Below are 23,294 nucleotides of genomic sequence, written 5' to 3'. Positions count from 1 at the left end.
TCTTATAACATATGCATTCCATCTATTTTATATGGTCTTCATTTACTTACCTAGCAGGAGAAAATGAAGGATGTCAAAAAAATCTGTGGAATTTCCAAAATCAATTAACTTTGTTTAAAATACCAGTAACAATTGCTAAGTGACAATATTATAGTAACCTATCACATCATTTAAAAGCCCAGGAACTTAAAAGTAATTAAATTGGTAAGTTAGGACATCATAAAACTTATACTTCCCACATGATAAGATTGGTGTGTGTTTTATTAAGTATAAAGAAATGGAAGATTTCTTACCCAAACATTTCTTTCTAGTAGTAATATCCCCCAGAATCTATAATGAATGGACTAAGCCTTTTTCCTGCAGAATTCTGAGCTTTTGTTGTCAGAGGCTCCAGGAATAAAATCTGTCCCTCACTTCCTACCACCAGAAGAGTTCTTCCAAAGCTGCAGAGATACTCAAGCACAATATGATCATCATCACTAATGCACTTACCTTTACTCAATTTCATCACAGCTTGGAAACCTAAAACACATTCTGGCAATCAAGACAACTGCTAGGGTGGATCAGATTGAGACGGAACTACCAGAAAGGAAATTGTTGGGTAAGGAATTTTCCATTCTACTATATAGCACATCCCATAGCAAGTGGAATGTAACAGTATATCACGCAAGCGAGGAGGGAAGAAGTAAGGCAGAATTATTTTGTTTACATTAAGGTAGAATAAAAGATATAAATTCCTTCATAAGACACTTTTTAAAATTAAGCAATTATTTGGTAACCACCATATGCAGCACCTTTCTAGCAAAGGATGCCTCTGCAGAAGAAGAGAAACCTCCTTTCTAGAGTTCAATAAACGTATTGAATGATTTTGAGGCTATGAGGGCCTGGTGTTTTGGATGGAATGAGATCAACATGACCTATATGTATACAAAGAGGAGTTGTCAAGCATTTGAACCTGGAGCCTCTTGTACATAAAGTGAGATCAGACTTGTAGACCAAGCAAGCTACTTGGAAGTAACCAAGCTATTTGGTTTCCACAAAGCAGATCTTCTTTACCCATGACAAGTCTAATTCTTGGTCTTTAGATGGTCACTCCATGGTATAGTTCTTCTTGAAAGATATGAGGCTTTTAATCAGGGCTTGAATTAGGGGCTTGCAAAGGCTTGGTGTCCCAATACATTTTTGATGTGGCTATGTTGTGCTCCTGAATCTAGACTTTCTTGAAAAAAGACTCTAGCCTTCATGATTGAAGAGATATTTTTTCCAAATGTGAACTAAATGTAAACTGAAGGAGTAATGCCTACCTAAGTTTGTCAGAGAGCCTGAAACAATAGCTCTAAGAGCTCTTTCACGTCATTTAATTTTAATTTCACTTAGGTGTTAACTCAGATGTCCAAAGATGACAATTTAAATGGGAACATTGCTATTTCCTTGCTGGTCAAAGCATGTCAGAAAAAGAGAAAAGTGGTCATGTGAAGAACTGCAGTACTGGGAAAGACAACTTTTTTGGCATCAGGAGTGGACTGCACTTGGTAGAGTACCACCACTTAGGGCTGGTCTGAATGCACTTTTTGTACTGATGTAACTATACTGGACTGCAACAATTAAATCAGTACAAAAACTGTGCATAGACTCTTTGATATACTTAAATCAGTTGAACCCCCTATTGTAGATGTAGTTATACCAGTATAAAAATATTTAAATTTCAGTACATTTATTGAAATAAGCTATATCAATAAGCACTTTTCTATTGCTATTTCCACATTAGAGGTTGCAACTATTTCACTTTCTAACCAATATAGTTAAATTCTGTAGATAAGCCTTACATTTACCCCACAGTCTGACCTGTGGTTCCAACAAGTCAGAGGGCAAAAGCAGGGGCCCAGGAAATAATCTGAGCATTACCAACGGATAGCCAATCCTGCAGAGCCCAGCAGTGCATCCAAGTCCCACCAAGGAGAAGTGAAGCAAGGGGATCCAGTAAAGCCTTGTAAAAGTACTTGTAAGGATAAGCTAAGCCCAGGAGAGCAGCAGGTAATCTGAGTCACTCAGAGAGGAAGATGAGCCCAGCAGTGGCCACTTAATAATATTTTAAACATCTGCATGATCTAAGTGGCATTTCACTTTGAAATCTTAAGTGGACAGAACTCAGAAGAATACCACTCCCCCTTGGTCAAGTTTGATCCCTGTTGCTAATTATGCCTGCTTAGCTGCGTACAAAACTTGGGAAACTTTACGGACTGCCCTTAGTCTCGTGGACTATGGGATCTTTTGGGCATAAGTCCCCTTCTAAAAGGGTGACTATATCTTTCATCTCTGGGGCAACTGCTGTACCACCCTTTGGTACCAGCGATGATGGTTCCTGTAATTTATGAGCTTTCCTTGTGGCTTAACTTAACATTTTAGTGTTACTGGCAGTTCCAATACACATCGCATGAGGTCCACTAAAGAGGAGAGTATGAGAAGCCCAGCTTCTAAGTCTGTTTGGAGGACAGATATTTTCCCTTAGTTTTGGGACCTTGTTCCTCTGTTTTGCCTTATCAGCCTTGCAGCTATAGTATAAAAACACGCAAAGGAAGAAAAGTATGTGGCTCTGTTGGCCTTGACTGAGCCTGGGTGCTTCCCTGCTGCTGTGTACTCTCCTCTTTAGCGGAGGGCAGAGAGAGCCCAGCAGAGGTACTGAACTGGAGGACCCAGAGGGTTGAAGCCTCAATGCACAGGCAATCCTACAATGGAGAAGAGGGAAAGAGGAGGACTAGAAATTGAAATGGGATCATTACTGTCTGAAAATTGAATACAAATAAAATATATAAAGCAAACTGGTTGATTTGTTCCAAACTACTAACTTGTTCCACTGCTGAAGGGAGAACTTAAAGTGGTGGAAAGTGTCGTAGGTCTTAGGGCCAGAGCCCCCAACAACAACACATGACCACCTCCAAACTCTACAGGGAAGAGGCACTATCATTTCTTACTGATTGTGGGAGAATTCTAGGATGCATATTTCATCACAACACAACAATCTGACCGTACATAAATATTATTCTTATATTAGTGATCTCAAGATTTAAACATGACATCCTTTTGAAAGAGCAATGTAAAAAATTCATTTAAGTTCACATTAAATACACGTATTGTTCTACCCTCAAATACAAGCGCACACGTGTAGTTTTACCATAAAAATCAATATTATACAGTCTTTCCTACAGTAATTATAGGTAATTTCAACAAAAAATCTCAGCAACTTTCAATTGATATTTTCTGTTTAAGAGTATTCTTTGAAAGAACATATTTAGATAACAAAATCAAGATAATATATAAAAAAACACTGCTACCATCACTCAGAGATAAAATTGTGGTATGGTGATGAAAATATGTCTCTCTTTATATTTGATAAGAGCATGTGTATTATGTAGACATTGGCCTATCTGGCAGCCTGATATTAGTACACTAAAGTCCTGATCCGAGCATGCAAGTAGTCCCACTGACATCAGTCAGTACCTCAGTACCTTGATGCAGTGGGAAAGACTGAGCACCTTGTGGTTAACCCTACTGTCAATTCAAAGAATATGGCCGATTGGCTCTGGCAGAGGACACATTCCGTTCTCTTTACCAGATGGAAGATAACACCACAACGTAACAGGGAAGTAGGGTGGAAAGGGGAAGCATATAAAAATATTCTAGGGTCAATCCTCACAAAATGACAAATTTAGGTTTAGATTTGTAGATTACCATATGCAACTCATTAGGATTACCACTTAGTACTATTCTGTAATTTCCCTTGTAGTTTTTAAAATCTCTCCTAAAACACTCACCTTGCCAAGCAAGCAAAATGCTTCATTTTTATAAATTAATTATGCACAGTTTTCTGTTCAAATGAAATTGGACCTGCCTTTCAGTGCAAGAAGTTTGCATTTTTGTAAAATATATCAACTCTCATAGGTCAATTTATTTAGAATTAGAAATGTCATTGAGAATAAAAGATTTATGGATTTCTTAATTAACAGAACAAGTTTAGGTAAATATAAACTCTGCACTAAAGTTTTGCAGTGGCACAATACCATCACAATACAGAAGCATTTTTTAAACTATACAAAATTCCAAAATTGAAAATAACGTTTACATTTTCTTTATACATGAACATATAAAAGACCTCATTTCATGAGGCATCCAAAATAATCAAAACATCTCTACAGCTATCTCTGAAAATTCAAATCTGGAAACAATTTATTACACTGAAGCTTTACAAGACTATTAAACAAACAATCCAATAACCACTTTTTACAAGATTAACATTCCAGAATACACTTGGAGGCATTTTTAAAAAACAGTTCACAACACTGGTTATCTCATTTATTATCAAAATCTTTTTATTTATATATGTTGGGTATTGTTGAATAACCAGTTATCTAAATTGAAAGTTGTGCAAACAATAAAAAATGGAAAACCAATATGTTATCAGTCATTTGTATAAAATATCAATTACAGGACTTTTTGCCCTGTATGGAGGGAAAAAGCCATATCAAATATGTTCCTGGGAATTTAGCAGTTATGTTTTTCTATTCCTTCATTAGACTCCTTATATAAGTTATGATAAATTAAACATTCCAAAAAGGTATTAACTGATTTATAGAGCAGCCAGTATCCAAGTGTACAATATCTATCTATTCACTCTCATCTATTTTCTGTCCATATTCTGCTGCTGTTTCGTAAGGTCAGGAATATACATACTGCTTCACCACACTGTAGACTAAAGTCTGAGATGGTGACTCTCAGGTAATAGAACTGTAGCTTTCAAGAACAAAGGACTGCCATACAGCCACTGATTTGTACCATTTCCTCTTCATTGTCTTTAACACATCAATAAAGCAATCTGCATGAACTGGGCAAAATTTACCCAAACTTTTAAAAATAAAGTTGATATATTCTTAGTTGAAATTGCATGAAAGCATATTCATATACTTCCAGTTTAAAATAAAAACGGTAGTTACTAATAGAAGTTAGCTCTTAGCAAAACTACTGTATGTATATAACAAATGGAAAAATCTAATGTACGCAGGCCAGTAATGCTGGTTTCTTAAGAAGCAGTACAGTTTACCTAAAATGGCCTTTTTAGAGGTTTCTTCTCCCTTATCTCCCCGCAGTTAGGATATTTGGTGAAGCCTATGTTAAAGAAGAGGATTTCACAGAATTACATGCTGTACACTTGAAATAGACATCGCTTTCAGTCTCTGTTGGTGTTATTGGCTGCAAAGGCATGTAAATTTCCCATCTGGCTCAGGCCACTCTGAATATGTGCAACATGGATCTCAACATTATTCTGAAAACAACTAAAGAAAAAAAAGAACGGTTAAATCTCATATTTTAAGACTCAATTTATTAACTTATCACACCTGAACATGACTATAATGAACACTAACTGCCTTCAAGACAAGGTATGAACATAGGAAGTAGTAAAAGTTTAGAAGGGCCAACATGCCAGAGAGCAAGATCTCTTTATCAAATTCTGTTACTGTAAGAGAAAAGAGCAAAAAACATTATCTGGGCTACAGCCCTATGAAGCCAGTAGAAAGGTTCCTATACCTACATGCCAGTGTATAGGTTTTGCATGATTGAAGTTCACAGAAATATATGAATATCGTGGTCTCTGATGATTAAGTATAAAGAAGGAAAGCCTCAAATTATTTAAATCCACTGCAATGTGTGATTTGTAATTCTGCTTATAGTGAAGTTTAGTTAAGAGTGGAGTTTTTCCAAAGGGGAAAAAACTTCTATAATAAAGGATGCCACCACTGTACTATGTTCTATGCTTTGGATAATTTAGAATACATTTACTAGTTGGAAAAAAATGATAATTTTTCTTTTAATATTTAAATTATGGCTGTTCATTAATCACAGTTAACTCACGCGATTAAGTCAAAAAATTAACTGTGATTAAAAAAATTAATCACGGTTAATTGCACTGTTAAACAATAGAATACCAATTGAAATTTATTAAATATTTTTGGATGTTTTTCTACATTTTCAAATATATTGATTTCTATTACAACACAGAATACAAAGTTTACAGTACTCACTTTATAGTATTATTTTGATTACAAATATTTTTGCACTGTAAAAATGATAAACAGAAACAGTATTTTTCAATTCACCTCAGACAAGTACTGTAGTGCAATCTCTTTGTCGTGAAAGTGTAACTTACACATGCAGATTTTTGGTTACATAACTGCACTCAAAAACAAAACAATGTAAAACTTTAGAGGCTACAAGTCCACTCAGTCCTACTTCTTGTTCAGCCAATTGCTAAGACAAACAAGTTTGTTCACATTTACGGGAGATAATGTTGCCGGCTTCTTATTTACAATGTCACCTGAAAGTGAGAACAGGCATTTGCATGGCACTTTTGCAGGTATTATGCAGGCAAGGTATTTACGTGCCATATATGCTCAACATTTATACGCCCCTTCATGCTTCAGCCACCATTCCAGAGGACATGCTTCCATGCTGATGATGCTCGTTAAAAAAATAATGCCTTAATTAAATTTGTGACTGAACTCCTGTTTTACCCACATTCTGCCATATGTTTCATGTTAAAACAGTCTCGGATGATGACCCAGCAGATTTGACAAAACCCAAAGAAGGTACCAATGTGAGATTTCTAAGGATAGATACAGCAGTTGACCCAAGGTTTAAGAATCTGAAGTGCCTTCGAAAATCTGAGAGGGATGAGGTGTGGAGAATGCTTTTAAACGTCTTAAAAGAGCAACACTCCGCTGCAGAAACTACAGAACCCGAACCACCAAAAAAGAAAATCAACCTTCTGCTGATGGCATCTGACAGATGATGAAAATGAACATGTGTCAGTCCACTCTGCTTTGGATCATTATCAAGCAGAACCTGCCATCAGTATGGACGCATATATTCTAGAATAGTGGTTGAAGCATGAAGGGACATATGTATCTTTAGCGTATCTGGCACGTAAATATCTTGCGATGCTGGCTACAATAGTGCCATGCAAACGCCTGTTCTCACTTTCAGGTGACATTGTAAACAAGACGTGGGCAGCAGTATTTCCTGCAAATTGTAACCAAACTTGTTTGTCTGAGCGATTGGCTGAAGTAGGACTGAGTGGACTTGTAGGTTCTAAAGATTTACATGGTTTTATTTTAGAATGCAGTTATTCTTTGTACATAATTCAATATTTGTAAGTTCAACTTTCATGATAAAAAGAGACTGCACTACAGTACTTCTATTTGGTGAACTGAAATATACTATTTTTTTTGTTTTTTACAGTGCAAATATTTGTAATAAAAAATAAATGTAAAGTGAGCACTGAACACTTTGTATTCTGTGTTGTAATTGAAATCAATATATTTGAAAATGTAGAAAACATCCAAAAATATTTAAATTGTATTCTATTATTAACAGTGCGATTAATGTTTTTACCGCCTGACAGCCCTAATTTAAATCTTCTTTAAAAACAATTACATACATCAATAACTACTTGTTCAAATTAAAGATACATTTTGAAAGACTGAATGGCAAAGGAGATTCTAGTTTATACTGGATTAATTTAAATATATATTTTAATATTCTTTTTATATCTACTGAAGTTAGGTAGCCTTTTTCAATAGGACTATTCCTATAAGAACTGCAGAATTAGACTCAATTATATAAATACATAAACATTTCAGCTCTGAAGTGTGTTAAGAATATGTAATCATGAAAGATGCATGTGGGAACAAAAATATGTATGTATCATTATTAAAAGTTAATACCTGATATTGGAAGAATCTATTGAATTCTTGATGTCATTTAATGAATCTGTTAGTGATTTAAATTCAAAGGAATTCAGGTCACCTCCTTCTGCTAGACACTAGAAGAAATTAAGAAACAAATTTAGAATTGATTCTACAACTCTACTACATAATTTTAATTTCTATTCAAATACATGTTTTGACTTAGTTCAACACAGAAATTTGACTGATGTCTATGGGTTGCCCGGGCTTTAAAATGTTGTGTATTATGTGTGAGGAAACATTAGAAATTTTTAGTAAACAATTTACCTTAATCTGCAGTAATATTGCTGTAAGTCTAGAGATCAGATCCGTCAGGTTTTCATTTTCCACACAAAGATGTCCTGTTGTTGATGCATTTGCTTGTCTAACTATCTCCTGAGCTTCTTCTTCACATCGGCGCCTCAGATCTGTTGGCTGGTCTGCAGGCTGGAGGCCTTGGTCTGGAGCAAGCTACACAGATATAATTAGAAGTAAAGATTAAGGGTCTGATTCTACAGCTGGTGTGCGGGTGAACTGGTAGTCAACTTTAAAGGGAGTTTCATAAGTGAAGAGCCTGCAAAAATAACCAGGCCCTCATACTGTTAACCAAAACTGTCCATTGACATCAATGAGAGTTACTGATATTCGGAAAGAGAGAAGTGAAAGCATATATGGCCCCAGTTACTTAAAGTTTGGCATTTGTGTCTAAATGGTCCTTTTCTATATATGAAATTTCAGTTGACTTATTTATATGTTAAACACAACGCCAAATAAACTAAGAGGTTAGCAACATATTACCTCATAACAGTACTGTTGAACCTTATGCAAAACTTTGTTTAGGTCCTTATTCAGTTGTTCTAGATCTAGAACAATAGTTGCATATCTTCTCTGAAACTCAATGCTGATCGGCATAGAATAGGATTTCTGTGAAGAAGACAATAAAGCATATAAAGTTTATAAATCACAAACGCTATACATCTTTATTTACTAAAGTTGCACTTTACTGTCTAGATGCTTCCCTTGGATGACTAGTATCACCTTTATCTTGTCCTTCTTGTGAAATTTTAAGTAGAGAGTTTATACACCAATCCTTTTCACCCAGATTTGTTCTGCTATTTCTCCAAAATACAAATGACTTAGCTCAGTGGTTTTCGACCTTTTTTCATTTGCGGACCCCTAAAAAATTTCACATGGAGGTTTGGACCCCTTTGGAAATGTTAGGCATAGTCTGAAGACCCCCAGGGGTCTGCGGACCACAGGTTGAAAATCACTGTTGTATGGTAACAGTAACCTTTTGCGGACCTCCTAGACATGGTCTGCGGACCATAGGTTGAAAACCACTACTTAGCTAAATGAATTTAATTGGTTTATTCATTGCTTAGATAACTGTGGCAGATACAACTTTTTTTACAGTCCTCAAATAGGAATAATATACTGAAGACAAAAACCTCTAAAGAACACTAACTGTTCCCTTCAAAAAAAGGAAACTAAAAATGTACAATTGTGTGTATTAGTAACCCCTGTTAAGGAACCCTCTGCATTTTGTCATTAGAAACTAGTATTATTGCCAGACACTAATGTACTAATTTAGGATCTGCTTTAAGTATGGTTAAGCAGTTCCACTTACTAAATATTAAACTGGTCACTAACTTATAACATGGTCACAAAAGGATTCCCCTTTAACCAAAACCAAAAATGTCACTCTGTTTCACTTTAACCAAAAATTATTGTATCAACATTAGCTAACTGATAAAATCTTTATTCACAAATGTATTTAAATCTGTATATTATTTTGGGCATGTTCAAGACAGGCAAGTGTTTGAGAAAATATTTTTGATTAAATGAAATACATTTTAAAGGCAAAAACTGACTGAAGACAGGCTAAGAACAGAACCTCCTGGAAAGGTATCACCTCCTGTAGTTATATCAGAATAGCCACGAGCATTCCCAAAAGTTACTGTATAAGAGGCTTATTTACAAAGTAATGAATAACAGAGGAGATTCAAAATATCTCATATCCCTAACTAAGCTAAACAGACCTAAATATATCAAATTGAATATATATCCTTGTTCCCCTTCCCTCCTGTTGCTTCTTTGTTTGTCCCAATATTCTTTATTTTCCTTCTGATGCTTCTCATTTCTCCTTTCCTCATTGAGTTTAATTTGTGATTTAGTATTTAAGTTTTGTTCATATTTTAAGGCAGTCATCTTCTTGTAATGAGAGAAGGCTTTCTGTAATTCCAACCTGTTTTATAGTTTATTTTTGTATAAGTGTCATACTTAGACTTTTAGTTAAATTTTAAAAACAAACTTTTAAAAAGCGGCATATTTTTCAGCATTAGATTTAAAATCTGTGACAAACTTTATATGTAATTTATTTTAATCCCTTTTTTTGCTATAGTTGCATAGATTTTAATGATTAAACTGTACAGCTGAAACAATTTTCTTTAAAAAAAATTAAGAGAAAGCACAGTTAATGCACAGGAGAGTGAAATAATAATGCCAGCATTGAAGAATGGGATGTGGGTATGGGGTAGGAGAAGGGGACGGTGGACATGGGAAAGGGGAAACAGAGAATGGAGAGAAAGAGTGAGCATACATGCGCCCACAGGTGGCCACGGGGGGCAGAGTGAAGAAATATTTTATCCATATTAAAAACCTTAAATGCTTTGTGAAAAATTTTAAGCACTTAGGTCTGGGTCCCCAAAGGGACTTAGGCGTTACAATGCAGAGCACTGCAATGCTTAACTTTTAGGCACCTAGCTAATCATAGGGATGACGTTTTGATCACCAAAGCCTGAATTAGGTGTCTAGGCTCCCTACACAATGCAAGTGGAGTGATAGGTGGCCTAGAATGTGGTATACAAAAGCCAGCATGCTAGGTGGGGAGCTGCCTAAGCTAGCAAATGAGAGATGCCAATGAGAACGGTGTATCGTCAGCCCCTCTGCATACCTCATATGCTGGGCCTGATCCAGGAGGCATGCTCAGAGGCTGCTTAGATTTATACAAAACAGCTGAAGGAGGCCCTCCCATATAACCTATAGGGCAACATATAGGGTCTTCACCTAGAATGTAAGAGAGCACTAGTTCAAGTCCCCACTCTGCCCTCATGAGGAGAAGGGATCTGAACAGGGATCTGCCACCTCTCAGGCAAGTGCCCAAACCACTGGATTATAGATCCATTCTCACTTGCTCTCTGGCCCAGTTAATATCTAATTATTCAGCTAAGGTGAAACAACTTCAACAGGCAAGACTGAGATAGCCCCACATCAGGATATCCCATAGTCCAGTGGTTAGAACACTCCCTTGAGAGGCTGTAGATACTTGTTCAAATCCCTTTTCCATCAGGCAGTGGGGTGACCTAAGCCAGTGGTATCTCATGTGAGTACCCTGACCACTAGGTTAAAGCTTAAATGGGAGCTGCTGCTCCTCTTCCAGATCATCATTTTGTGTGGAGTTAGGCAGCCTTTGTAAGCTCAGGAAGTTTTATTTAACGATAAACACATTTTGAAAATGTTGACCGTAGTGATCTGCATAAAGTCATACCCCAGGTGGGAACAGAACCCAAACCTGTACTTTAACCACAAGATAATCCATTCCTCACTGATTATTAGTACTACTGTCTCTGTTTGTATGAATATTATTTTTTGATTGTAGCAGATACCTATAAAACAGGATATCAAAACTCATTCAAGAACTGAAAAAATAACATGTTTTTACCAGCTTTTCCGCTTCTGTGTTCATCTCCCTTAACTGCTTGATGTGCTCCTTCTTAATCATAAGGATTTTTGATAACCTAGTCTATAGACAAAGAGGAAATTTTTTTTTTTTTTTTAGGACAAACATCTTTAAACAGTTTTAAAATGAATGATAAAATTATTGAAAAATATCAGACACTTTTAGCAAAAAGTGTAAAGATATTTCTCAGACTGACTACAAATTAAGATGTATAAATTAAATATATTTTTTTTCCACAGAAATTATAAACAGTACTTTCAGGGAGCCTTACCTCTATGAAGCCAAAGCACAATGGTTGAAATTCCCTACACAAAGACTGAGTAAATAGGATTTGTGGACATATTTTGAGGATGAAGGGAACAGAATCCTTCCCTCCCTACAGCCTGAAGATATAATATAGGACTTTTGCACAGCAAGGCTGTGGATGTAATTATCGTGGGCTACAGTAGAGATCAGCTGTTTCACCATTGCCTTCCCCATAAGGTTTTCACCCTGTTGATGGACTCACTTGTCATGTCCCAGACTGGACACAAACCCATTGTGTGCACTCCTGCAACAACAGCTGAACACAACATGGGTTTGCAGCAAACAAGAGGGCTCTGGAGCTTTTTCACTTCTTGGGCTCTTCCTTCAAAACAGAAGTGCTCTGTATCTGCTGCATTTGGGGTGTAATGTGCCCATAGAAAGGTCTGCTAGATTTTGTCCAACGTGCATCTAACTACTTGAAGTGTGGATGTCAGCTGGGACGGATGGGTGTAATCCTAGTGCCACTGCAGTCAACAGGAATTGAGCCATTGATTCCGTAGGGCCAGAATTTCCTCCTGTATGATGATGGTACCTATACTGGAATTCAGTGCAGTTGGGAACAAGGTATACTAGAATTTTCACAGTGATATGTTATAATTGAAGACTAAATGAAAGTTAGTACTAAACAGTTTATTATAGAAACTAGCTACTTTCAGTTCCCAATCTTGTAGTCCTCTTCATGCAGGCAGAACTACCACTGAAATTAAGGAAAGGAACGCAGGAACAGGCTGAATTAGTGTATGTTTGTTTGAGTTAGCAATTTATACTTGAATTTGAGTTACTACAAAACATCTATAGGGGCACCGAAGTACTTTTAGTGTTTAAATATTTTACTCTATTTTGTTTGTAGTATCTTCTGAGAAGTTTGAAAAACATGCATTTTTTCCTACCAATTTTTTATTTTCCTATTTGTTTTACACATCCCTCCTCTCTTTCCCCCCTCACCATTTAAACTAGAATTTAGATTTATTTCCTTGTATTTAATTTACATTAGTGAGGAAAACGTGCACAGTTCTGGAAAAATACTGCATTAGTTAACATGCTCCCTCTACTGGACATGCAGGAGCACAGTAAAAAAAAGTCATTTCTGTCTACATTCTGTTTTTGTTATATCTTAATTTTTAACTCATCCTCAAAAAAAGAAGGATACTGCTAATCATTTGGAAAACTAGATTCTAACACAGCTGATAAACTGGGACCCCATACAAAGGGAATCCCATCCATCAGTTTTGAACTAAAATTTAATATATTTTAAATTGAATCCAGTATCCCCAGAAACATTTAATCTTGTACGTGAGAATAAAATATTTTCATGATTTTTGTCAGTATTCCATTTAGCTTGGATGTAAATATTAATGTACAAGAGATGGTCAACTGATATAGCAAATTCCTTTTGGAGCTACCATTTCTCTAATATGCATAACTTTGTCCTTAATAGAAGAGAAAGTTACTCACCCTGTGCAGTAACTAAAGTTCTTTGAGATGGTTGTCCCTGTGGGTGCTCCACTTTAGGTGTCTTGGCGCCCCGCGCTTACAATTGGAGATTTGTAGCAGCAATGCCGCGGTTCACTGTGCATGTGCGCCAGCCTTCTCTTGCTGCTCTGAGCGGCTACCTCGCATGCGCAGCCAACTGACCCCCAGTTCCTTCTCTACCCCAGAGGATCAGCGTGAAACTCCGAAGTAGAGGGGAGAAGGGTGCATAATGGAGCTCCCACAGGGACAACCATCTTGAAGAATCTGAGTTACTGCACAGGGTGAGTAATCTTCTCTTCTTCTTCTTTGAGGAGTGTCCCTGTGGGTGCTCCACTTTAGGTGACTATGGAGCAGTACCCCTTGGTGGAAGAAGGGGCTTCAGAGTATCTTTGTTGAGGGTAGATAGCACCGAGAGTCTGAACTGAGTGTCGGCAGAGGAATGTTGTTCCAGGGCATAGTGTTTGGTAAATGAGTGGGCCGAGGCTCAGGTAGCTGCCCTGCAAATGTCTACAATGGGTACATTATGGAGAAACCCTACTGACGTGGATAGCTCTCTGGTAGAGTGTGTACAAATCACAGCTAGAGTCGGGATGTTGCTCTGATGATAGCAGAGGTGGATATAGCCAGAAATCCACTTAGATAGTCTTTGTTTGGAGATGGCCTCACCCTTCAATCACTCTGTGACTGACAGAAAGAGACATGACGATTTTCTAAATGTCTTTGTTCTTTCTAGGTAGAAGGCCAGAGCTCTACAGACATCGAGTGTGTGAAGGGATGCCTCCCTGGCATTGGTGTGGGATTTTGGAAAAAAACATAAGTAAGTAAATGGGTTGGTTTAAATGAAATGAGGAGGCTACTTTAGGTATAAATTTAGGGGGGGGCTCTTAGGATCACTTTATGGAATGTGGTATATGGTGGGTGTGCCATTAGGGCCCCTAGTTCCCCTACTCTTCTTGCTGAAGTGATCGAAATAAGAAAGGAGACCTTCATCGATAGATGTAGCAATGAGCAAGTCGCAAGGGGTTGCCCATGAGGGTACACAGCACGAGGTTAAGGTCCCATATAAGAGTAGGGTGTTTTAGGGGCGGGTAGATGTTGGTCATGCCCTTTAAGAATCGTTTAGTTGTTGAATGAGCAAAGATCATGGTTCCATCTACCTTATCATGTAGTGAGGTGATAGCTGCTAAGTGTATCTTTACGGAGCTATTGGAGAGGCCCGCCTTTTTACGGCGTAATATATAGTCTAGGACTCTGGGTAGAGGGGCAGAATGAGGAAACATATGGTGAGCCTCGCACCAGATGCAGAAACATACCCACTTATGAGCACATATTTTGTGTGTGCTTGGTTTGCGACTATTCAAGAGAATGTCTTTAACCTCCTCAGAGTAATCCTGATCCAGCCCCGTTGCCCATGGAGTAAACAGGCCTTGAGGCAGAGAACCACTAGGTTGGGGTGAATGACATGGCCTGTGTCCTGTGTCAGGAGGTGAGGAAGTTTTGGAAGGGTTTGAGGAGGTTTCACTGCCATCTGTATTAGTTATGGGAACCACGTCTGTCTGGGCCATGTGGGTGCGATGAGTATGACCCTGGCCTTGTCCTGTCTGATTTTGTGTAAAACCCAGCTCAGTAGAGGAATCGGCGGGGTGGGGGTGGGGAACCACATGTACATTAGTGGTGCTTCCCATTCTGTGAGGAGGGCATTGCCCATTGAGTGGTGCCCGAGCCCTGCTCAGGAGCAATATTAAGGGCATTTTCTATTGTGAGCTGTCGCAAATAAATCTACAGTAGGGAACCCCCACTAGTTGAATATGGGGGTTTGGTTGAATATTCGAGGGTCGGGCAGTCGATCTCTCACGTGTGGGTTTGTGAGAAGTGCCTGCTCAGATGGTCTGCTGTGGTGTTCTGAAGTCCTGGAAGGTAAGCTGCAGAAATGTCTATCTTGTTGAAGATGAACCATTTCCATAGGTGTAGTGTCTCGATGCAAAGAGGGTATGATTGAGCTCCACCCTGTCTGTTTATATAAAACATGCAAGTTGTATTGTCCACGGGGACTCTGATGGTATTGTTGCAGATAAGGGGAAGGAAGTGTTCACATGCTCTTCTAATGCTTGGAGCTCTAGAATGTTTATGTATAGGTTCGTTTCCGCTGCGGACCAGCGTCCCTGGATGGTGGTGTTGTCCAGATGGGCTCCCCATCCCATGAGGGAGGCATCTGTGGTGATTGTTATAGTGCGAGCTTTTTGTTGAAATGGGACCCCGAGCAAATGTTTTGCGATTGCATCCAACGCTTGAGGGAGTCCTTCACTCTGCAGGGCATAGTGAGCCGTTTGTGGAGGGAATGCTTGTCTGGTATATAGCAGGTGCAGAGCCAGGCCTGTAGGCATCCCATATGCAGTCTGGCATGTTTGACTACATAAGTTGTAGCAGTCATATGCTTAAGGAGTTGTAGACAGGCCCTGGAGGATGTTTGGGGGCTATCTGAGTTTGTTATCATCAGCCTGGTTAGGTTGAGGAATCGCTGTTGGGGTACTCTCACTTGTGCTGAGAGGCAGTTGAGATAGGCCTCTATAAACTCTAGTTGCTGGACAGGGACCAAGGTGGACTTTTGGACGTTTATTTGAAACCCAAGGTTGGTGAAGAGGGTTATAGTGGTTTGTGTAGCTTGTACTGCCATCTGCTGAGTTGGTGTTCTTATGAGGCAGTTGTCCAAGTATGGGAAGATCATTATCCCTAGCCCGTGGAGGTGAGCTGCAGCGACGGCTAGGACTTTGGAAAATACCCTTGGGACTGTCGATAAGCCGAAGGGTAGTACCTTGTATTGGTAATATTGATGGCCTAGTGTGAAGTGCAGAAATCATTTGTGTGCTGGAAGAATGCTGACAGGAAAGTATGCGTCTTGTAGGTTGAGGGACAAGAGCCAATCTCCTTTCTCTAATGCCAGAATTATGGTTGCCAGGGTAACCATTTTGAAGGGCTGTGTCCTTATGAACTTGTTGAGTTTGCATAAGTCCAGAATGGGTCTCCAGCCACCATTCTTTTTCTGTGTGAGAAAAATAAAGGGAACAAAACCCTCTTCCCCTGTGTTGGAGAAGTACTATTTCCACGGCTCCTAGTTGCAGGAGATGGTTTATTTCCTGCTGCAACAGGGTCTCGTGAAATGGGGGCCTGAAGAGGGATGGAGAAGGTGGGTGGGTAGGGGGATAGAAATAAATGGGAGAGAGTAACCCTTTTGGACAATTTCAAGCACTCATTTGTCTGTAGTTCTTTGGGTATTTAATCTGCCTTGTTTTTTCTTGTGGTGGTTCTTGAGTCCTTTAAGGTATGTAGAGATGCATCTGTGCGTTCCGCAAATACTTTTTGTCCCTCAAAGGGCAAGTCCTCAACTGTGACTTGTACTTTCCTAGGAAATCCAGAAAGGTGGAGCCATGATGCTCGATTCATGACCACGGATGTGGTGATAGAACGAGCTGCCGTGTCAGAGGAATCAAGGGAGGCCTGTAGGGCTGTTTTGGCAATTAAGGAGCCCTCCGCAATGTTAGCTTTGTATTGCTCCTTTGACTCCTCCAGCATTTGTTCAATAAAATATATGTCATTTTATTAAACAAGTTGTAAGTGTATTTTGCCAACAGAGCAGAGTAGTTTGCTATGCAAAATTGCAGTGAGGCCAAGGAACAGGCTTTGCATCCAAAGAGGTCAAGCCTTTTCCAGTCTTTGTCATAAGGGGTGGTTTTTGACTAGTGCTGTTTTCCCCTTTGGTTTACTGCCCATATGACCAGTGAATTTGGAGCTGGGTAAGTAAATAAAAACTCAGCCCTTTCGCTGGTACATAATATTTTCTGTCTCCGTTTACAGGAGGGTGGGTCAGTGGCAGGTGTCTGCCATATTGTCTTTGCAGGATCCATTATAGCAGCGTTGATGGGCAGAACTATCTTTGCTGATGGGGATGCCTGCAAGATGTCAGTAAGTTTGTGCTGGGTCTCTGGCAGCTCTGCTAAAGAGATGTCCAGGGATTCTGCAACAATTTTGAATAAGTCCTGGAAGGACTTAAATCATCTCTTATGGCGGGAGGCAGTGGCATAATTATTTTGTCCTGGGACAAGGACAAAATATGGGTGAACGGCAATGTGTTGCCTTCAGGAGCTTCTTCTGGCTCTTCTCCCTCTTTCTCCTGGGCCTCCGATGGTGGTGGGTTCATGGGTGAAGGGGACCAGGTGGCCCTTGATGCTGGTGGGTTGTGGGGTTTAAGATTTTGGGCTCTGTAGATTGCCCGTGTGTCCCAGCCAATTGGGTGGCATAACAACGGACGGTGGCATCCATGGCTGTGCCTGCCAGCTTTGCCCTTGCATAGGTGGCTGTTGGTGAGAGGGTCCCGGTTTTGGGGAGGGATGATGAGGGATATAAAGACCGGAATCATTCTCTTCATCCTCATTACTAGATAGTGCAGATCCACTAGGAGTGCCAATTCGGCTCGATCCTGGTCTGACTAGGGTACCATTGTTGCCAAAGAGGGGGTTCCTGGCGTGGTGGAGATTGCCAGGTCTGCCTGTCTGGTAAAGGGTTGCAGTACTGGGAAGCTCGGTGCCATGGATGGCAGCGTAGTGTGCTCTGACGGTGCAGAGGTCTTGTTAGGCCAGGGGTTCTCAAACTGGGGGTCGGGACCCCTCAGGGGTCATGAGGTTATTACTTGGGGGGTCACGAGCTGTCAGCCTCCACCCCAAACCCCACTTTGCCTCCAGCATATATAATGGTGTTAAATATGTTAAAAAGTGTTTTTAGTTAAAAAAAGGGGCGGGGGGGAGGCGGGTTGCACACAGAGGCTTGCTATGTGAAAGGGGTCACCAGTACAATAGTTTGAGAACCACTGTGTTAGGCTGTGTATATGCAGCAGGTGGTGCCATTACACTAGCCGGTGCTGAGATGTTCTTCGGTACTATTGGCACCAAGCTAGGGAGCTTAGCTTTAGCTCGTGCACCGGAGTCAGAGCCTGGCCGTGTCAGTGCCTTGGGTCCTCGGGATGTCTCGGTACTGGACATTCCCGGTATCTCTCGGTCCGAGGTTCTTGGTGCCGTTGGTACTGGAGAAGATTTCTTGCCAGGAGACCGCTTCTTTTTAGGAGGATCTCTCTGTGGTGGATGACTGCAACCAATGTTTGGTCGCCTACTTAGGTGCAGCGTCCTTAGACACGGTTTGTATAGAGCCCTTGTCTGAGGCTGCTGCTGGAGACGATTGGCCAGAAGGAGTTCTGGACTGGATTGGAGGCTGGCCTGAGGGATTTCTCCATCATTAATAATTTTAGTTGGAGGTCCCTGGCTTTCAGTGTCCTGGCAGATAAATTCTTGCAGTGTGGACACTTCTGTGGTACATGGGTTTCCCCGAGACAGCGGATGAACTGAGCATGACCATCCGATACAGGAACTGATAGTGTGCAGGTCAGGCAACATTTAAAATCAGGGGAACCGGGCATGCCTGAGGAGGTCCAGGTCTATAGAAAACAGTCGTAGTTCAGTCACTGTCGGCAGAGACCCGCCGGTGGCAGAGGGAAGCAAACTAAAAATTTTTTTTTAAAGTGGGTAAATGATGGGAAAATGGAAGAAAACCAACAAATAAGGATAAATAAAGGTGGGAATATAAACAATTTACAAAATAGACGGGGGTGCTGCTCTTGCTCTGATTCAAGCCAAAGGAACTGGGGGTCGGTTGGCTGCGCATGCGAGGTAGCCACTCAGAGCAGCGGGAGACGGCTGACATGTGCGATCAACCGGGGCACTGTTACTACAAATCTCCGATTATAAGCGCAGGGCACCGAGATACCTAAAGTGGAGCACCCACAGGGACAATCTGTGAAGAAGAACTAGAAAGATCATTTAGATACCAAAAGAAGAAAGGTCAATGAACATATTGATTTTATAAAGTGGGACCTATCAGTCTTCATTGATAAATTATGGTAAAAATCAGTCTTACAAGGCCTGATTTTAGACCAAATTTCTTTTAGAATACTAACTAAATTTTTGCTTACAATCAATTGAGGGTGCAAAATTACTGGTGCAGATCACGATGTCTTCACATCTAATCATCTTGTGACCACAAATCAACTGTTAGACTTCTAAACATTATAATTAGTTCCCACAATTAATTACAGGCACAAAATTAGAGGCTGGGTGGAAACCCCTTTGAAGATATATAACCTGTTATATTTATTTTTTTCAAACTGAAATCTTTCAATGAATTTAATAAATGTTACCAAATAACTTGTCTTGAATACTTGTATAACCACTATGTAATAAATGCATAATGTTAACAGTGATACTTCATTTCTGTAAACACATTCCAATTTCTGATGCATTAGATTTTGAATAATTAGGTAATCAAAATGATAGATATAACCACCATCAATGTGAAGCATAGTTCCATCAAGCTCCATATAGATATCTTGAGGAATCTGGTCTACAAACCACGTTAAAATATGCTGACCTTCCTTATGTACCCACCCATTGCCCTTTGGATGGAACTTGATAAAATCTCATGTGTCAGGATCTAGTATGTCAGTGTTCTTCCAGACCAGTGCCACAGATTGTATACCTGATTTTCTCTACTAGTTGTGGTTTTCATGAAGGTAAAAGTTTTGAGTCACAGCATAAGATTCTCTAAAGGAGATCTCTAATTATCTGGTACTTCCTTTTGTCTTATCAAATCATGTATTAGTCATGACTCTCATATCTGACTTTCCATATAAAGTGCAAATGAAACTTTTGATTGTTGTCATGTCTGAGGAAATTTCAGCAGTTTATAAGCCCTGAGCATGTTCTTAAAGCTTCTTTGGGCTTTTCTATGAACTGAAGAGGACACATTTTTCCTTTGCATATGCCTAAAGCATTGTAATTATAGCCTGAAAAAAGCAATAATTTCAGGTAGAAGAGCAAAGGGGAAATTCCATTTTTGCAGCAAGGCTGTAATAACTTCTCAGTCCAAGATCCAGCCATATAATGGTAATCAACCTTTAACATAACAATATTACAGTACCTAGACAATATGTTTCTGTTACTCTCACAACAGTGCTGGCCATCAGGTGAAAGAGATGATTCACTTACAATACAATCAGTGTTAGCTTTTTCACAGCAACACCTAAGCTCAGCAACACTGCTTGAAATGTCTTCAAATAAAAATAATTTATACTCTAGGCTTAAATATAATGTGTGGCCTTTAAGCAGAGCTTTTTTTTTGCATCCCTCTCTCATTCCTTTATTAGAAACATGAATTGGGTAGCCCTGAAATGACCAGACAAGAGTCCACACTGGAAATCTTTGCTCTGATTTTGTTCAGGCACATTTTGGCAATTTTTGCTTGCTCGGTGTCCTTGAAAAATGCAGTCAGAAACATCACAGGCAAGAAGCCCATGCTTTGTAAGCTCAGTTTACTTAATGTGAGTAGGTGAATATAACCAAATATAGGTTGAAATTTGAAAGTTTTCTGATTTAAAATACAGCATCAACATCACACAAATCAACTGTGATTGGGTAACTGAGATTTATTGGCTCTTCAGTTTCTTGGTCAGTTTGGTCTTATCAGTTTTGCAGATCATTCTCCCTACTATGTCTGACGAATCAGACTGAGAGGATAACTCTAGATCAAGTGTAGCAGTAGAAACAAATCTCATGCCTTGCAATTAATGAATCTTCATATATTAGTGCCTTATTTTTACTATAATTGTATTTAACGTAACGTCCTTGACCTTACTAAACACTATCTTACCCTACTTCTTACTATTTTTGGCCATTACATTTCCCTTAATCCAGTGGTTCTCAACGGAGGTCTGTGGCCCCCTGGGGGTCTGCAATCTCTTTCAAGGGGGCCACGGGGCTCTGTGGCTGAAACCTAGAGCCCGAGCCCCAGCGCCCCCCCACAGGCTGAAGTCAGGAGTGGAGGCTGAAGCCCCGATCTGCAGAGCCAATCACGGAGCTGAAGCTGGGAGGTGTGGGGCTGAAGCCCTGATCCCCGGCACCCACCGCGGGGTTGAAGCTGGGAGGCACCAGGCTGAAGCCCCAATCCCTGGTGCCCCCCACGGGGCTGAAGCCAGGAGGCATGGGGCTGAATCCCGGAGACCCGAGCCCTAGTGCTCCCTGTGGGGCAGAAGTCCTGAGCCCATGGGCAGAGTTGGGGACATGAAGGGCTTTGCCCCCTCCCCACACCAAACTGCAGCGCAAGCACAGGACAGTTCTGGGGCAGCTCCACACCTCCCCACCACATCCTTCTTTCCCTGCCCCGCCAGGTCAGAAGCAGGAAGCTGGGGCTGGGCAGTGAGTGCGGGCAGCTGCTGCTCTGGCTGGCGCCATGGAGCAGGCAGCTGCAGTGTTCCCTTGTCTCCTGTTGGTACCCCGGGTTGAAGCTGCTCCTCAGCTTCCAGCCCCCTTTGCTCACGCATCCAGTAAGAGCTGCCTGGGCTGGGGGACCTGGCCCTGTGGCTGGCAGAGCCCTCAGGGAACAAGGACTGCCGGGGAGCCCTCCTGGCACACAGCCTCTAGCTACCCCCCTCCCTGCACCCTTAGCTACCCAGTTTGCACACAGCCCCTAGCTATCCCCCTGCCTGCACCCTGAGCTGTTTTCAAACCCTCCACCTTTGAGTTATAATTGTTGGTTTCCCGCCCCCGACAGACTGAGTGACCTGCTGAGGTTAGTCAGGGGGTGGAGGTGCCACTCCCTCCCTGGACTCACCGTGTGGAGCTGGCTTGAGCCCCGCTGGCTCCTGCTCTCCCAAAATAGACGTCAAACTACGCCTATGCCCAAGTCCCCTGCGCCTATGCCCAATGTCCCATCCCCGCTGGGCCCTGGCGTTTTTAATAGCAGGTGGGGGGGGGGGAAAGTGTCTCAGAAAGAAAAAGGTTGAGAACCCCTGCCTTTATCAGTTTTATTAAGCTCTCTGACAAGCAATATTTACTGCAAGTAATACGCACCATAAGTTGAATGGCCAAAACAGAAATATATTTTATATGAATTGAAGATAACAGATTAAAGAACTGAATTTTATGTAATCTTTAAGAACTTTGTCAGAACTTCCTTCAGTTCTTATTCGAGAATATCCTGTTTTGATTCGCTTTATGCTAGTTTTTGCAAAAATTATAATGGAATTTAACTTCTTTCATTATCAAGTTGACATTACTAATGATATTGTTTTGTCATCTAGAATAACAACTTGCTTAGATTAGTTTCTGTGTTTCCTGGATCTCGACTTCCCAGTATTACATTTTCACACTTCGCTGAACACATTCTCAGAATAAGCTAAACTATTATCTTCAAACACATAAGAGGAGGATAAAGATAGATTTGGAACACTAGAATTTATATCTTGAGGGATAGGAAGCGTTTGGTTTAGACATATCTTTTTCACCTCCCTTTGATTTTGGGAATGCAGAGCTGCCTCTCTTGTTCTCAAAGTAGGCAGGACATCCCACTAATTGCCGTGGCTTAGTGCATGGGATGCGTCGAATACTTTTTTAAAAAAAGGATATATCAATACCATGCAATGTGAAAATTAAAATCTTAAAAAGCAGTAATTGACAAAACAGTACATACAAAGAAGTTCTACATATAGTGAAAAAAAACCCTCAACATGTCAAAACAAAGATTTTGACTAACAATTCATGACAAGTTCCTTTTTTATATTAGCAAGTCTCTTATGAATTAATATCTAGTGTGAGTTAACCACATAAGAGTTCAACACAATAGATGTAAAAAGCCCAATGCACATAAAATTAAAAGAAGAGCAGTTAACACTCACCACTTGGATAAGAAATTCTACTGGAAAACCACCTAGTGTTTCGCTATCTGAGCCTGAAATTTTGTTTTTCCAAGAGGATTGTCCTAATAAAGGATCACTGTCCTATACAAGAAAGAAAGTTGCATTTAACAACTTATTTCTAGAAAGATTTTTAAAAAACTTTTATCTTGTTAAATATCCTCAGGTAATTCATTTCAATAATATACTGAATTACTAGATTAATGTTTCA

At 40.1% G+C, this 23,294-nt stretch overlaps 1 protein-coding gene across 3 annotated transcripts in view; it reads right to left on the bottom strand.

The window, feature by feature from the left end:
* Window positions 1-3,911: 3,911 nt before the first annotated feature.
* LIN9 (lin-9 DREAM MuvB core complex component) overlaps window positions 3,912-23,294 on the bottom strand; it is a 55,817-nt gene continuing 36,434 nt past the window's right edge. For 2 of the 3 annotated variants that reach the window (XM_077813674.1, XM_077813673.1), the window contains 6 exons: window positions 23,066-23,167; window positions 11,497-11,577; window positions 8,574-8,699; window positions 8,064-8,246; window positions 7,776-7,873; window positions 3,912-5,327 (listed from right to left, as the gene is read on the bottom strand). In XM_077813674.1, the coding sequence (XP_077669800.1) occupies window positions 5,222-5,327; window positions 7,776-7,873; window positions 8,064-8,246; window positions 8,574-8,699; window positions 11,497-11,577; window positions 23,066-23,167 (696 nt within the window). In that variant the 3' untranslated portion in view covers window positions 3,912-5,221. The remainder of the gene's footprint in view (window positions 5,328-7,775; window positions 7,874-8,063; window positions 8,247-8,573; window positions 8,700-11,496; window positions 11,578-23,065; window positions 23,168-23,294) is intronic. The other variant, XM_077813672.1, reaches the window with a different exon arrangement.

The sequence above is a fragment of the Eretmochelys imbricata genome, chromosome 3, assembly GCF_965152235.1.
Source record: "Eretmochelys imbricata isolate rEreImb1 chromosome 3, rEreImb1.hap1, whole genome shotgun sequence".
Classification (NCBI taxonomy): domain Eukaryota; kingdom Metazoa; phylum Chordata; order Testudines; family Cheloniidae; genus Eretmochelys; species Eretmochelys imbricata.
This window is presented reverse-complemented; position numbering and strand designations above follow the sequence as displayed.